The following is a 15,936-nucleotide window of genomic DNA, read 5'->3' as shown; positions in this document are numbered from 1 at the left end:
ATTTTCAGTCTCTGTAAAATGGAAAAAATAGAACCCCTTCGCCAGCTTATGGGAGTGAAATGAGCACGTGGAAGCAGAGCGCTTCATAAATGCTTCAGAGATAAGCATTCACACTCCCACGTACACGCAGATGCACAGAGATGTGTGCAGTCGCCAGCCGGGGGTGCTAGCCGAGCCTCAGGGCCACAGCCGAGTCCCGCAGAGGAGCCGTAGGGTCCTGGACTTCCCCCGTTTTCTCTCAGCTATTTATGAATGAACTCCGGCCGCGAGGAGTTTATTTTTTTATGAATGGGAGCCCAAGCAGTGAATGAAGCCGGGAGCCAGCCCCTGCGTTCTGATTGGCCCCCGCAGCTGGGAAACTCCGCCCCTCCGGGTCGGCCGGGCGAGTCTCGGGATTGGCGGGCGAGCCGGGCCCTGGGGTTTCATTCACAAAAGTCAATGAAACAAAGGGAACGGGGTGGGGGGAGAGAGAGCCGAGGCCGAGGCGAAGGAAATGCACCAATCAGCGGCTCCCCCGGGCTCACAACTGTCGGCGGCGCCCGGAAAACAAGCCGGTGCGCGGGGGACCCGGGGCCGGGGCCGCCTCGCTCCGGCCTAGCCCCGCGGCCCTCAGTGGGGTCCCGGGGTATGCTTGGGACCCCCCGCTGCTCCAGCACAGACGCCCGGGCCTCAGGTGAGGCTGCGGGAGGGAGAGGGAGGGAGAATGTCTGCGATTCCCAGCCTCGCCTCCAACACGCACCACACTCTCACCGCCGCCTCCGCAGATTCCAGGGCAGGGGGTGGGAGACGCTGGGATTCAGGGTTGGAGGGGGCGCCAGAGTTGTGGGTGTGCGAATGGTGCGCTCCTCGCCCGCTCCTCCGCGCGCCAGCGCACACGCGCGCGCGAGCGAACACACACACACACACACACACACACGTCTTATGTAACTGAGCCTGGGCAAAGCAGGGCTGCAGAAAGCAGCCGAAACGGCGAGCCCGGCTCCCAGGAGCAGGTGGGACCTCCTTTGGCGGGAGGGGAGTGGTGGCGGCGCTAAGCTCGGCAGGCGGAAACCTCCCCATCGCCTAAGTGAGTCGGAGAAGTTTTGCCGTCGGACCCAGAGCCTCAAGACTGCCCCTCCCGGTCGCCCTTCCCCACCCCCACCTCGCTGCCTTCCCCCAGACGGTGTGCAAACGCAGCCCCCCCGCCCCCAGGTCTCTGCCCCCGCGCGGGGCCCGGGCCGTGTGGCCGGAGGGAGAGGCCGGATGGAGCGGAGGATGAAAGGCGGATACTTGGACCAGCAAGTGCCCTACACCTTCTGCAGCGTGAGCGCCGCGCCGGCCTCCACGCCCGCCCCCTCCCTGCACCCCGCCCCTACCCACCCAGCGGCCCCAACGGGGTCCAGGGCTGCCTTCCCCTGAGTCACCCCGGGACCCCAGCCCCGCCCCCCAGACCAGGCGGCCTCAGGGTTACTCGGGGGCATTCTTCCCCTTCTCCGCAGAAATCTCCCGGAAATGGGAGCTTGCGCGAAGCGCTGATGGTCCCGCAGGGGAAGCTCATGGACCCGGGCTCCCTGCCGCCCCCCGACTCCGAAGGTAAAGAGACAGAGAGATAAACCTCTACCCTCCCCACCTCACACACCCCGAGGGCTGACCCTGGAGCCCCTGCCCTTTTCCCAAAAAGACTCGCCCTCCAAGGGACTCTGGTCATTATCTGCCAGTACCCCCAAGGGGGAGGTCATCCGGCTCGCTAGGGCTCCCGCTCTCTCACGAGCACCTCCAGCTCACCTTCTCCAATTCCATTATTCACCCCTCAGATCTATTCCAGGATCTAAGTCACTTCCAGGAGACGTGGCTTGCTGAAGGTGAGTGGTTTTGTGACCTTTACTATTATTGGGGTGGGGGATGCTCTCTACCCCTACTATTCCAGCCTAGCCCGCTTCCTCTCTCCTCGCCCTCAAGGGCCTCTGCAAGGCCCCTTCCCCAAGTCCCCTGCCTCTCCACTCTTTCCAGCTCCCAGCGTGGATACTTATATTGATATTTATTTTCTCTGCCTTGAGCCAGGCTTGTGTAACTAGGCCTGCGGATGAATCAGACCATTGTGTGGGGTATTTGCCTATTTGAATGGAACTTGGCCCCAGGCCCGTTTTCCTGGTTGAAATTTTCATTTGCAAAGTTTGTTTGGCACCAGCCGCCAGGCCGAGGTGTAGGTTGGGGTGTTGCAGGAGTGGGGCGTTTGAGAAACTGGGGGAGGAGAAGGAGAGATTCATTTGTTACTTGCTTTCTGGAATTGCCAAAACATTCATTGTTACACCCTTGGTTTCTCTTCTTCCCAGCCCGCAGCGCCAAACAATTTACTGTTTGAGCCAAAAGAACAGCAAAAGTTTAAATAATTCTTTTTGGCCGCACTTTGGCAAAGCAGCCCAGGGCTTCTCCCTCAAACAGCCTTAATTGTTATTCTAATGGCAGCTGATCCTCCCGCCCCCTTCCCTCCTGACTACCTCCCTCCACAGGCAAATTGCCCCTCCAGTTTGCTGGGGGCGGGGGTGGGGTGCGCTCTGAGCTGGAGGGGTGGGGTCAATAGCGAGGCCTCCTCTGGGTAGCGAGGTGTGTTCCGGGGTGGGGGTGGGGGTCTCCTGGTTGGATTCCTTGGTGTGTTTGGGTGGGGCCTGAGGGTGTCGCCGGTGGGGCTGAGGTGGAGGCTTATGGTGTTTAGACAGTCTGAGAGGGAAGGGGTAACACCCCCATCTGAGGGTCCCTTCAGTGTAACACTGAAAACCAAAAAACTACAGCACCAGGAACCCCTTCTTGAGGGCTCTTTTCTTCTTTGGGATTTCCCCTTCCCTCCATCTGGGTATCTTTGACGATTTTTTAAAACTCAAACCCAGCTCCTCTAGAGCCATCTTTAAAACCTTGGGGTAGAAGAGAAAGACCCCTGACTAGGTGAGACTAGATCTGTCTCGACGACTGTGGTGTCCCCAAAATATGTACTCTAACAGACTGTTTAGCATAGAGCAAGCACTCAAGACATTTTGTGGAATTCGAGGCTAAACGGCCTCGTGGGTGCTGGAGGGATCTGGGGGTTCTGGGGGAGATTGTGCACGTCTTGTCTTCCCCGATTCTGCAAGCCCTGTGTGCCCAGCTGCGAGTTACATGCAGAGCTATGCCCAGTCCTCCCATCCTCCGCTTAAGGTTCCGGAGCTGGGCTGGAGCTGAAGAACGCAGCGGTGTCGGTTTCCACCGTCTCTCAAAGACTTCCTTTCCCAAAGCCTGATTTCTGTCTGGCTTGCCAGGCTCCTCGTCTGTCAGCTGAGGGTCCCTAGGCTCCCCAGGTGGGCAGCTCCCGGGACTGTGATCTAGGGGTAGGCTCAGAGGGTGGCATTTTGGAAGCAGCTGGGTTTGGAATGGGAAGGGGAGGAAAACGTTCTCATCTGCTCTCAACCTTGGAAGCCCCACCCCTTGGCGGTGGGGGTCTAGAAATTGTACTTGTGTCTATCTGCATGTGTCAGTGTGACAGCCAGTGTGTGTGCTTCCTGCTGCTGCCCTGGAAGTCCCTGTACATTTAAATCCAGTGGGTGGGGATCGCAAGACGGAGGTTGGGGAGGGGCCGCTGGGGTCTCCTTGGTTCCCTGTCCTTCCTTCTGAGGGAGCAGCTCAGGTTCCCAGCTGGCGATGGATGGCCAGGCGTGAGGGGGGGATGCTGAGGCCGATCGCTCCTTCTCGCTCTCTCTGCGGAGACAGATGCAGCTGCCGGGGCCCTGTCCCCCTGCACCATCCCAGCAGCACCCCAGCCGCCTCTCCTGCCTCTTCCCACCAGGTCAGTGACCCCTGCAGCCCAGAGGGAGTTTTGGGGTGGCAGGGAGGGTCTAGCTCCTTTGGAAACTTGCCAGTGGTGGGGCGCGTGGGACTGGAGGCCAGAGCCCAAACTCCCTTAGCTTGATTTCCCCCTAAAGCCCCAACGTGGAGAGACGCAGTAGGTCCTTGAAGTGTGGGTGAGGCTGTGAAGATTTCGGGGGAACACGAGGCTGGATTCTGGCGGAGGCGGTTCTGGGTGCGGCGGCGGTTCTGGGTGCGGCGTCTGGTGTCTGTGCAACATTGAGGGGGAGGGGGAGGGGGGCTCTGTAGAGGCAGCTCAGACATCTTTGGGTTGGAGGTTTTCTAGATGGAGAGGGTGGGGGTGAAGTGAGGCTAAGAAGGTGTGTCTGTTTTCGGGGTGCCTGAGATCTGCTGAGTTGCTGGAGAAATAATCAGGCTACTGCAGGGAAACCCAGGCTCAGACAGGCTGAGCCCAGGCTGTGTCTGGCTATGGTTAAAGATGTGCCGCTTCTGGACGAGGGTTCCTTTCCGGGCTTGTCGGGAGCCCACAGGAACCCTCAGAGACAATGATGTTGGTCTCTTTGATGGAAAGGAACATTGACTCTGGGTCATGTATGTCCTTTGTATGAGGCGGGGGTCCATAACGGGGTCGGTGGATTCCCAAAAGCTCTGTGGATAGGTTGCAGGGGTCCTTGCGCCCTCTGATATGTGTATAAAATTGTTTGGGGTACACCATACACAAAGGAATGTGAATTTTTCTAGGAAGAGAATGATCCATAGCTTTTATGAGATTCTCAAAGGGGTGGGTCTGTGCTCCCCTGGTCACAAGAACCATTGCTCCCAAATCTTCCTCCAAGGTCTTCAGCTCCCTTGCCCCTTGGTTTTCCCTCATCGTATTTTTAAGTCCAAAAAGAGAACCTGTGTGGGAAGGGTATGCATGGAGGATGTGTTTCATCCGTGTGCTGGCGTGAAGTAAAAGGCATCAGGGTGTGTGTGAATCTGCGTGTGTGCACGCTGGTGCTTCAGCCTGTCTGTGGGGTGATATGGGGTTAATCCCCTCCTCCAGTCTTTCCTAGCTACATTGCCTCCTTCTACATCTTTCTGTCTCCTCCCCTTCCAGAAGGCTCTAGGGGACAAATGTCCCCTCCATAGATAGAGAACTGGGTCCTTCCAGCACACTGCCAGGGTGGGGGCGGGGTAAGGGTGAGAGATGAGGCGAGTGGTGACACAATGGAGCAGAAACTCCGGGAAATGGCCCCCCTTCCCCCTGGGGCTCCTTAAGAGACCCCTTCGCCCTGTGATTGCACCCTAGGAGGGGGAGAAGGTGATGGGGCATATATCATATAGGTGGGTTGTTTGGCTGGGGTGGGCTTAGCTACTTGGTGGTTTTCACCTCCCAGCTCTCCTGGAGCCCAGCTTGGGAGGCCCCTAAGCCCCTTCTCTTCTACTGACCCCCCCCCCCCACTGGAGGGATGTTCCCTAAAATTCTCTCTTTCTGGGCATCATGCTGGCTTGGCACATTTCCCGTCCCCTCCTTAATCATCTGCCATGTCCCCAGGCAGATCAACTCCACCTTAGTGCCAGGATGGAGTTGGGGGCAGACCCTGGCACACTGGCTTGGCAGCCAGAGCTCAGCCAGGTCAACAAATATAGAGTGGCTGACACTCAAGACCGAACACGGTAATTAGAAATTCTTCTGCTCTCCAGGAATGAGAGGCTCATTGTTACTGTTCCTATTTCCATCCTTGACAGTCTCTGTGCGACTGAAGCCCTGTCCTGCCCCTTTGGGAGGAGCCGGTGTTCTGGAGAGGGGCCAGGCAGGGACTGGGGTTCCCACCACAGCCCCTTCTTGCTTGGCTGATTTCTCATGGCCCTGGGATGAAGATGGTGCCACCTCTTTTGAGGTGTGGTCAGTGTGCTGCGGGGGGCCTCCTCTGGGACTGCTGGGGGGACTGGGGGTTCTGGTCAAACCTTCAGGCCTGAGGCAAGAGGAAAGACAAGATGACCCCAGGGCTCTCTAGCGTCACATGACCTGGTCTGTGACGCCAGCAGGAGATGCCCCCAGCCCATTACCTCCGTGGAAACTGGCAGTTAATGTAGCCCCAGAGGCAGACCTGTGTGCGTCAGCTTCCCCCGTGTTCTGCACCTCCTCCACCCTTGGAACCCTCCTTGCCCAGGTGGCAGGGAGGGAAATATTGTCCATCTTACTCTTATCACCCCCATCCTGCCACTTCGGGGGTCTTGTCTATGGGTGGGCCAGAGGGCACAGCAGTGATGGGCTTGGGCCTTGCACCCCTGGGCAGCTGAGCAGGTTTTGCACCCTTCCCTTTATCCAGTTTTCCAAACCTGCCTATCCTTAAGAGCTACCAGGGGCATGCGTTAAAATACAGATGCCTGGCCCCCACCCCGGGCCTATGGAATGTGACTCTCCAGAGGAGGGGACTGGGAATCTGTTGTTAACAATGCCCCGGGATTCTTTTTTTTTTTTTTTTTTTTTTTTTTAAATAAACTTATTCATTTATTTTTGGTTGCATTGAGCCTTCATTGCTGTACGCAGATGGGGCTTAGTTGCTCCGCAGCATGTGGGATCTTCCCGGACTAGGGCTCAAACCCGTCTCCCCTGCATTGGCAGATGGATTCTTAACCACTGTGCCACCAGGGAAGTCCCGCCCCGGGATTCTTGATTGGGCCCAGTTTGGGAATGGTTGCCTTTGTGCCCTAGTTGCACTCCTGAAAAGATGTGCTCTGTGGTGTTTTGGTTTGTTTGTTTTTGCCACGGGAGTTCACGGTCTAGTGACCTAGTTGATCACTCTAGGATTGTTCTCTGCTTCCTTTTCTTTCATAAGTTCTCTAGCTGCTAGTGGTTCCTGATTCTTAAACCCCTCGGCCACTGGGTTCCCTCTGTCAGGAAGTCACCTACCTACAAACGATATTTTATTTTAATTAATTTATTTTTTTATTGAAGGACAGTTGATTTACAATATTGTGTTAGTTTCAGGTGTGCAGCAAAGTGATTTGGTTATACATGTATATATGCGTAGACCTATATTCTTTTCTTATCCCTTTCCATTATAGTTTATTACAAGATATTGAATATAGTTCCCTGTGCTATACCATAAATCCTTGTTTATTGTATATATGGTAGTGTACATCTGTTAATCCCATGCTCTCAATTTATCCCTCCCCCCGCCCCCCCCCCCGCATAAATGTGTATTTTAAAGCACTTGACACCTCTGATATTTAAAGTAAGTTGGTGAAGAACCCACTTGCCAAGCAATTGATCACAGCCTAAAGCATCCCTTGTGAGATGTGCTTTTCAGGGGACCTGCCTCTAATGTTACCTGGTGGTGGAGAGGGGGAACCCTAAAGGGGAGGGAAGGGCTGATTGGTTAGGATCTCTTTAGTTCTTGCTCCCAGGCCCATGTCGCTGGCTCTCACCAGCCTGAGGACAAGGAGTCATTGTAGTTTATTCATATAGTTGACAAATAATGCATTGAGTGTCTCTTCTGAACGAGAGCTTGTTTGAGGGGTGCTGGGGAGTCAGACAAATAAGACAGACAAAGCCCCTGCCCTCAGCAAGGTTAACTTTCTGGTAGAGGAGATGGACAATAAATTACACATAAGTTACATGTGCGTAAATTAATAAGTTCAGGTAGTCATATGCGCTAGGGAAAAAATAAAACAGGGATGCGATCGAGAGCCAGGAGGGACCACTTTGGTTTGGGTGGTCAGAGAAGGCCTCTGAGATAGCAAAGTGAGCTAACACTTCAAAGGCCAGAAAAAAAAAAACGGGCCAAGATGTGGGGAAGAGGGTTCAAGCTGGTCAAGTTTGAGGACCCAAAAGGAGACCAGAGCTCTGGAGAGTAACAGGCAAGGAGAGGCAGGTGAGAGAGGTAAGCAAGAGCCAGGAACTTGGGCACCCCAGAGGCCAAGGGCAAGAGTTTGGGGTTCATGCTTTAAGCAAGGGAGAGAAGTGATCGGATTTCTGTTGTAAAAAGATCCCTCTGACAGTTTGGGGGAGAGTAGATGTTGGGAGTTCTGAAAACATGTCGTGGCTGAAATCCAAGGAAGAAATGATGGAGCCTTGGCCCAGGAGGGAAGCCATAGAGACTGGGGTGTGTCCTGTATAGACTAGGACGAGTGGCCATGATCTCCAGCCATCTCCTCATATCCCTCACCCTTACCAGCCATTCTCAACTCTCCAGTCATTGTATCCATGAGTTTTCCTATTGATTGTCCAATCTGAGAGCAGTCTCCAGGGAACGAAAGACCCCTCTCCATGGGTTCCATTGCTTCATCTTCAAGCCAGTCTCTTCCCAGACTGATAGGATGTCCCTCTCGGTGTCTACCCTTCCTCTTCCTGCTGTGATCTATTTATTCTTGAGAGAGGGGCAAAAAGTGGGCAAAGACTCTGGGGTCAGGAGAGGCGCTCAGCTGTATCCCACCTGAAGGAGTTAGTGAGGCCAGGGTAAGAACTAGAAATCAAAGCCCGGATATCCAGTCTGGAGGCCATGGATGAGCTGTTGTTCTATTTTAGTTTTCCTGCCTAATCTCCAAACTCAACTCGACCCACGCTGGCGCCCTGGGAGTGCTCCTCAGAGCTCCAAGCTTGGGAAGCCCTTCTCTCTCTCCTAGTTGCACATCAAAGCGATAAGGCACCTGACCTGCCAGTGTCCCCAGCCTCCTCTCCCACTGTCATCCTCTTATCACCTCTCTTGAACCATTCTCTTTCTTCCATTCCATCTCCTTTCCCAGGCTCTAGATTTCTACCTTTCACCGGGGAGGTTCTATAAAAGGCAGATTCCTGGGTTCAGCCCAGATTCAGAATCTTCCCATGTGATTCTAAGTCCACAGAATCTCACTCCTTATCGTACCTGCCCACCCCAGATGTGACTCTGCTGGGAGCTTTGAGGGAGTTTTGTAAACTCTGAGGGGCAGGGCTGTCTGCACTCATAAAAGTGGAGGGGAAAAAAGACAAAGCATCTAGGACAAAACTCTGGAATCTGCTCAGACGGGTTCTGAGAACTTGCAGCCTTCCCTCCAGGGTGTTAATGGAACCCAGAGATGGAGGTCACTAGGACCTGGGGTGGAGTTGCCTTCAGTCCTAGGAAAGCCGTTTCCCCGCTTCGGGCTGGTGCTAATCTGCAGGGCTGCAATAATGGTGTCTGCCAGGGACTGCCATCCAGGGCCCCCACCCCAGACTCACCTCTGGCCTCTCTCTGCAGCTCAGGTACCGGACAGTGATGAGCAGTTTGTTCCTGATTTCCATTCAGAAAACTGTGAGTAGAGGGCCCTGGGTAGAGGGAATGGGGAGTAGGGGAGGGCAGGAAATGAGTCATAGGGATAGAGAATCACAAAAGATCAACTTGTTCTGTCTTCTAGAAGAGGGTGGAAGGTAGGGCTCCCCATTCTTGGGTTTGGACTCAAATACCAAGCAATAACTGGGAGATGTCTTCAAATCGGGGCTTGTCCATCCTAGCTGTGTGACCTTGGAGCAGACGCTTCATCTCTGTGATCCTCCATTTCCTTATTTCTGAAACGAGGGGCTTGGACCAGTGCAGCAGGGTGCAGTTCTACCATTCTAAGTTACTTTCATGCAACCGGGGGCAATTTTGCCCCCCAGGAGACAGGTGGCAATGTCAGTTGACATTTGGGGTTGTCACAACCGAGGGTGGGGTGCCGTTGGCATCTAGTGGGTAGAGGCCAGGGATGCCGCTAACATCCTACAATGCTCAGGATAGCCCCCATGACAAGGAATTATCTGGCCCAAATGTCACCAGTGCTACTGTTGAGAAACCCTGCTTTAATGTCAGATACTTTGCTCTCAACTATCTTCAGTGAAGTGAAACGGGGCACAAATGATCGACAACAGAACCGTCGATGGCAGGTTTTGACTCTCTTACATTCACTGCCTTGGAACCGACTCTGCTGCTCAGCCTGGTGGCTGGAGTTGGCGAACCCAGCAGGGGCCACAGGAAAGGCCAATGTTCTTCTCAGATAATTAGGAGCATGTGTATGTTGCTCGTCAGCTGACAGGCAAGTGGGCTCATATCCAACCTTAACCAGAAAAAGAAAGATTCTTCATAGCCCCAAATAAGAAAACATTGTTCTCCCTTGGAATTTTCCAGGGCAGTCAGGAAAACCAGAGGCCTTTGGTTGGAGGTGCTCACTCCTAGAAAGGTGTTTGGGGGGTGGGGGGATTGCGTTAAATGTTGAACTTCAGACAGTTTCTTTGGTTCAGATTGGACATTAGCCTGAGGTATAAAACTACACATAATGTAAATAGCCGAACTGTTCTTAGAAGCGTCTGACAACGGAGATCCAGAGAACGGGGATGAGGCTGTACTGGCGCCCAGCTGCTCCTTAAGGAGCAGAAGGTGTCCGAAGCTCTTCCTGCCTCTCCTGTGACACTCGCTGGCCTTGCTCTGCCCCTCCCGACCCCCACAGTAGCTTTCCACAGCCCCACGACCAGGATCAAGAAGGAACCCCAGAGTCCCCGCACAGAGCGGGCCCTGCCCTGCAGCAGGAAGCCGTCCCTCTCCTACCACCATGGCGAGCAGTGCCTTTATTCCAGGTGAGCCCCAGCCCCGCCCTGGGGAAGGGCTGGATGGAGGGTGGGGGTGGGCACCTGTGAGCAATGGCAGCAGTTGAGATGCAGGTTAGACGACAGAAAGGACTTCCGAGCTCCTGGAATGGAGTAATATAGCTCAGGATTTCCTGAGTTGTTAGGATGAAAAATGCAGCAGCGGGTTCAAGGGATGTGTGTTAAGACCCGGGCAGAGTGTCTCCACTGGAGAAGCTGCCGTCTGACCCAGCCCAGCTGCTCTGGGCTGGGGAGAGGTGTTCTAAAGATTACACCCGGGCTTCCCTGGTGGCGCAGTGGTTGAGAGTCCGCCTGCCGATTCAGGGGACGCGGGTTCGTGCCCCGGTCCAGGAAGATCCCACATGCCGCAGAGCGGCTGGGCCCGTGAGCCATGGCCGCTGAGCCTGCGCGTCCGGAGCCTGTGCTCCGCAACGGGAGAGGCCACAACAGGGAGAGGCCCGCGTAACGCAAAATAAATAAATAAATAAATAAATAAAGATTACACCCAGCTTCAGGATTAAGAAAGGAGAAAAAAAAGTTCATTTGGGGCTGAGTCTGGCTCATGCTGTTCCTTTCCCGGCACCCTCTACTCTTCTCCCATAATCCCTGTGACCTGACTTCCCAGGGAGTGAAGCGTTCAAAGATGCTCGCTCAACTTCTCTGCCCCCTCACCCCTGTCTCCCCCTCACCTCCAGTGCCTATGACCCCCCTAGACAAATCGCCATCAAGTCCCCCGCCCCTGGTGCCCCCGGACAGTCGCCCCTGCAACCCTTTCCCCGGGCAGAACAACGGAGTTTCCTGAGATCCTCTGGCACCTCCCAGCCCCACCCTGGCCATGGGTACCTCGGGGAGCATAGGTAAGGTGACAAGGAGAACCAGGTCTCACCAGTTTTTTCTCAATCCCTGAGTGTTCTTCGCTGCCCTTAAGAAACCTGGCATGGGGGGAGGTAGGGAGGAAGGGATACTGACACCCCCCCATTCCCCCCCCCCCACTGGAGCCCACTCTAAGCTCTGGGAGCCGCAGGCACAAGGAGGACTTCGTTTAATATTCTCTTTTCTTCCTTCTCCATCCAACCACATCCAGCTCTGTCTTCCAGCAGCCCCTGGATATCTGCCACTCCTTCACACCCTCTCAGGGAGGGGGCCGGGAACCTCTCCCAGCCCCCTACCAACACCAGCTGTCGGAGCCCTGCCTACCTTACCCCCAGCAGAGCTTCAAGCAGGAATACCTTGACCCCCTGTATGAACAGGCCGGCCAGCCCGGCCATCTGGCAGTGGGCCAGGGTGGAGTCAATGGGCACAGGTACCCAGGGGCGGGGGTAGTGATCAAACAGGAGCAGATGGACTTCTCCTACGACTCAGGTAAGAGATGCTCCTGGGAAGGGGATGGAGGGGTTTTGGTGGATTGCTGGGTGGGGTGGCATGTGATCAGTTCCATTAAACCCTGAATGTCTCCCCACAAGTTTTTTTACCTTCCCATCCATTTACCAGTTCATACATTCAACCCACCCACCTACCACTTCTTTTCATAGATTCAAAAGAACTGTCACTTTTCAATTAGCAAACTTATATTCAGATAAGAGATGAGTGACATGTGCAGGTCCTTGCCCTCAGGTAGCTTGTGACTTGATAGGAAAGTTAATGCATTTCTTCCTATTTCTATTTAGCAGGTGCTTGGGGGTTTAATTACCTACTGAGATTTAAGTACTGTGCCAGGAGCATGAGTGTGTGCAGTTGGAGGACACAAAGATGAATAGGACGTGTCATTGGTGCCTGTCCCCACAGAAGCTTAAAAATACAAAGGGATTTGAATGAGGAGAAACATGAACTTGAAACTAGCCAGGTTCACAGTTCCCAGTTGGAAGGCGGGGTTCACATGTGGTTTTCACATCCTGTTCGGAGCCTCCAGGTTGGAAGGACCCGCCATCCTGGCCAGACCGGAAGTAGGGACGGCTTTAAATTCTAGTTTCCACCTGGCTGTTGACAGGAGTGAGATGCACTCAGCTGCTGTGTTCATTAACAACTACAGCTCAAAACCCCATGCGCCCAGGAAAGGCCCAGAAAACCTTGTCTCCTGTTAACATTGCTACCAGCTCCAAATTTGAGTTTATCTGCAAACTTGCATTAGAAAAAATAAATTCAGAGATTAAGGTAGGCTCAGAGCTGGCCAGAGCTTTTGAATTTCCCTTTTCCTGGTGCCCAGTCTTTTAGGGGCGGGGGTGAGCCCCAAATCCTCCAGGCTGCCCCAGCAAGAACCAGAAGGGAGCACCCACCTCTCCTCAAGCCCGGGCCCTAAGCCTGAGCCATGCCCGGCTGTGAGATGGAGGAAGGAGGAGGGAGACGCTCTTGCCGCCGACCTTCAAAGGATGTAGACCGGAGGAGATCGTGTTACATGCCCTTGAACTCCTGCCCCTCCCCCTTCAGCTTCCTGTGAATGGAGTCAGGAATTCCATTCACAAAATGGAGGCATGAATGAGCCCACCCTCCCGCCTCCTCCCGGAGGTGTCGGGTTTCACCATCTCATTCATAGGTGGGAGTGGTGGGGGTAGGGCGGGAAGGGGCTGGCGCTTGAAGGGCTGGCTTTGCACCGGGGCCTCCTCCAGGTGGGGTGGGGAGGTGTCAATTCCGTGGAATGGAATGAAATAGAGTGGACGGTCTGCTGTCAGGCCTGAAAACACACAGCCCCGTGTGCCCACCGCCTCTTCCACAGATAGACGCATGCGTGTTCTCTCTCTCCCCCCCGCCACTCTCACTCCTTTCCTCTCTCCCTCCCTCCCTCACACCCGCACTGGGCTGGAACCTGCCCTGCTGACCGGACGTCAGCCCATTCCAAGGGAATCTTAGGCTGGGACACTGAACCCTTTCCCCGGAGGTTCATCTCTACCCTCCTCCTCCCCCTAAACTCACAGGAAACAGCTGCTCCCTGGAATCCTGGGCCTTGTGGAGCAGCTTTGCCCAGCCCCAGCTGCTGCCATCCAGGCCCTCGGACCCCGCCCTCAAGTTGAAGGCTTCCGGCTTCTCACTCCCTCTGGGGGAAGTTCCCCTAGGATTTGGTGGTAGGCAGGCCTCTGGGAAAAGAGCCGGAAGGCAGGCTGGCAGAAGTTCTTGAACGTGTGCAGGACTGCCGCCCCTACCCCATATACCTATAACATCGCCCTTTTTTCTTTCTTCCCCCCTAGATGTCCCTGGGTATGCTTCAATGTACCTTCACGCAGAGGGTTTCTCCGGGCCCTCTCCAGGTGACGGGACCATGGGTAAGGCAGCCTCCTCCCTCCCCTGCCAAGCCCTCCAAGTTTGGAGGAGGGAGTCGTGCCTTGGGGGAGGGGCTCCTGGCCAGGAGTCCCTCTGGACTCTGTGGGGTCTCGTATCAGTGAACCCCCAGATCTAAGTGATCCCTGCAACTTCCTCCTCAAGGCTATGGCTATGAGAAACCTCTGCGACCATTCCCAGATGATGTCTGCGTCGTCCCTGAGAAATTTGAAGGTCAGAGAAGTGACCTTTCATGCCCTCTGTGTCCCCCAGGAATCACATCACATTTCATGAGAAAGGGCCTGGAGAGACCCCTGGGGAGAGGGGGCCGGGTTGCTTGGGGGACCAGAAGGCACAAGCCCTCCACCACCTGTTTCCCGTGTTCCCCAGGAGACATCAAACAGGAAGGGGTGGGAGCCTTCAGAGAGGGACCGCCCTACCAGCGCCGGGGTGCCTTGCAGCTGTGGCAGTTTCTGGTGGCCCTGCTGGATGACCCGACAAATGCCCACTTCATTGCCTGGACCGGCCGGGGGATGGAGTTCAAACTAATTGAGCCTGAGGAGGTGGGCCTCTCAGATGTCCCCACCCCTCCTCCCAACGACTTTGGGGCCTGGAGATGAGAGGACCTGGGAACTGGTGGCACGTGCCTTCACCAGCACCGTTGCTTTATTTAACCTGAATTCCTGCCAAACCAGGGTCTGTTGGCTGGTGCTTAGCTGCAGGGCCAGCTGAGCATTTGCACCAAGAATCTCAAGTACTCTTTCTGACCTGTGCCCCATTATTTCCTCCGCTGAGCTGCCATCGCCATCCCCAAACTCTGTCTCCTGTCCCCAGGTCGCCAGGCTCTGGGGCATCCAGAAGAACCGGCCAGCCATGAATTACGACAAACTGAGCCGCTCACTCCGATACTACTATGAGAAAGGCATCATGCAGAAGGTCAGGTGTTAAGGGTCCAAGGACAAGGGGGTGGGGGGCAGTGGATGTGGGAAGGTGATGGGGGCAGGAGAGCATTCTCGCAAGTTTGAAGGAGCAGACAATGAACCAGTCAGAGAAGTCAAACTGTGGACAATCCCAAGATTTCCCTCTCCCAAAACAGTGATACACATAAATAGTAACGGAAAAGCCTAAAGCATGGAGAGGTTGAGATTAGAGAACAGGAGCTTCTTAGAAGAACCAGTTGGAGGAGAAATGTGCCCCAGGCATCTGTAGGAGGGCTGCTCTCCCCACCCCCACACTGACCCAGCCCTCTCTTCCCACAGGTGGCTGGCGAGCGTTACGTGTATAAGTTTGTGTGCGAGCCCGAGGCCCTCTTCTCTCTGGCCTTCCCGGACAATCAGCGTCCAACTCTCAAGGCTGAGTTTGACCGGCCCATCAGTGAGGAGGACACAGTCCCTTTGTCCCACTTGGACGAGAGCCCCGCCTACCTCCCAGAGCTGGCTGGCCCTGCCCAGCCCTTTGGCCCCAAGGGTGGCTACTCTTACTAGCCCCTAGCAGCTGCTCCCCTGCTGCCGGGGGTGCTGCCCTGTGTACATAGAGATAAATTTGGTGTCAGGGAAACTCCCGCTCTGAAACCCACAGATGTCTTTGGAGCAGACCCCCTCTGCCCATCAGTCACTCCAGCCCAGACTCTGAGCTGCTCCCCAGGGTTGACGGGAAGGGAAAGTGGAGACACTGCGAGTGTGAAGGTGGCGTCTCGGAAACTCCTCCGGGGACTCCACCTCTGGCCTCTTCCTAGGTCCTGCTTACAGGCCAAGCCCCACTCCCTCTCCCCCATCACAGAGAACAAGAGCTTGTTCTGTTCCGGGGGACAGAGAAGGAGCTTCCCCACTTCAGCCTGGTGGAGAGGGAGACATTGAGCTCCCCTGATCCCCCATGCTGGGGAGACAGCGGCCTGCAGCCTGCACTCCGCTCCAAGCTGTGGCCCTGGAGGGTCCTACTTGGCAGTTCTTGGTGCTTTTTGTTCGTAGAGTCAGGGGGAGGCTGGAGTGAGGAACCTGGGATGGGGGAGGGCTTGCCAGGTGGAGGAGGGACGGCTGGGCTCGGCTTCCAGGGCCCTCTGCGTCTCTTCTGCGTTTTCCTAGGCCCAGGCCTGGGCTTTCACCTCCATCTCCACTACACCTGCCAGACCCTAATAAAGGCTCTGCGTCTCCTGTGAGTTCTCCTTTGTCCTCTTTGCTGCCATGGGAGAAGGAGCTGGGGTTGGAAGGAGCTCTGGCCTTAGGGGCCCATGACCTGCGTTTGGGGCCTGGCCCTGACACTTAACTTCCCTTATGGGTTTAGGAAAAAACAATTGACCTCTGAGTTTTTCCTCT

General features: G+C 55.2%; 1 protein-coding gene across 6 annotated transcripts; it reads left to right on the top strand.

Moving 5' to 3' along the window:
- Window positions 1-446: 446 nt before the first annotated feature.
- ETV4 (ETS variant transcription factor 4) lies at window positions 447-15,779 on the top strand. 6 transcript variants are annotated; one of them, XM_082603424.1, is made up of 14 exons: window positions 447-673; window positions 1,192-1,302; window positions 1,479-1,572; window positions 1,794-1,841; window positions 9,018-9,071; window positions 10,240-10,366; window positions 11,089-11,232; window positions 11,460-11,737; window positions 13,285-13,431; window positions 13,555-13,629; window positions 13,790-13,858; window positions 14,015-14,187; window positions 14,459-14,560; window positions 14,884-15,779. In XM_082603424.1, exons 2-14 carry the CDS (start codon window positions 1,243-1,245, stop codon window positions 15,106-15,108), a joined length of 1,596 nt encoding a protein of 531 aa, XP_082459550.1. In that variant the 5' UTR covers window positions 447-673; window positions 1,192-1,242; the 3' UTR covers window positions 15,109-15,779. The 6 variants fall into 6 exon arrangements, with proteins under 6 accessions (XP_082459550.1, XP_082459549.1, XP_082459551.1 ...); XM_082603423.1 differs by having other exon boundaries at window positions 11,071-11,232; XM_082603425.1 differs by lacking the exon at window positions 1,192-1,302 and having other exon boundaries at window positions 11,071-11,232.
- The last annotated feature ends 157 nt before the right edge of the window (window positions 15,780-15,936 follow it).

The sequence above is a fragment of the Mesoplodon mirus genome, assembly GCF_964341445.2.
Source record: "Mesoplodon mirus genome assembly, chromosome: 18".
Lineage (NCBI taxonomy): Eukaryota > Metazoa > Chordata > Mammalia > Artiodactyla > Ziphiidae > Mesoplodon > Mesoplodon mirus.
This window is presented reverse-complemented; position numbering and strand designations above follow the sequence as displayed.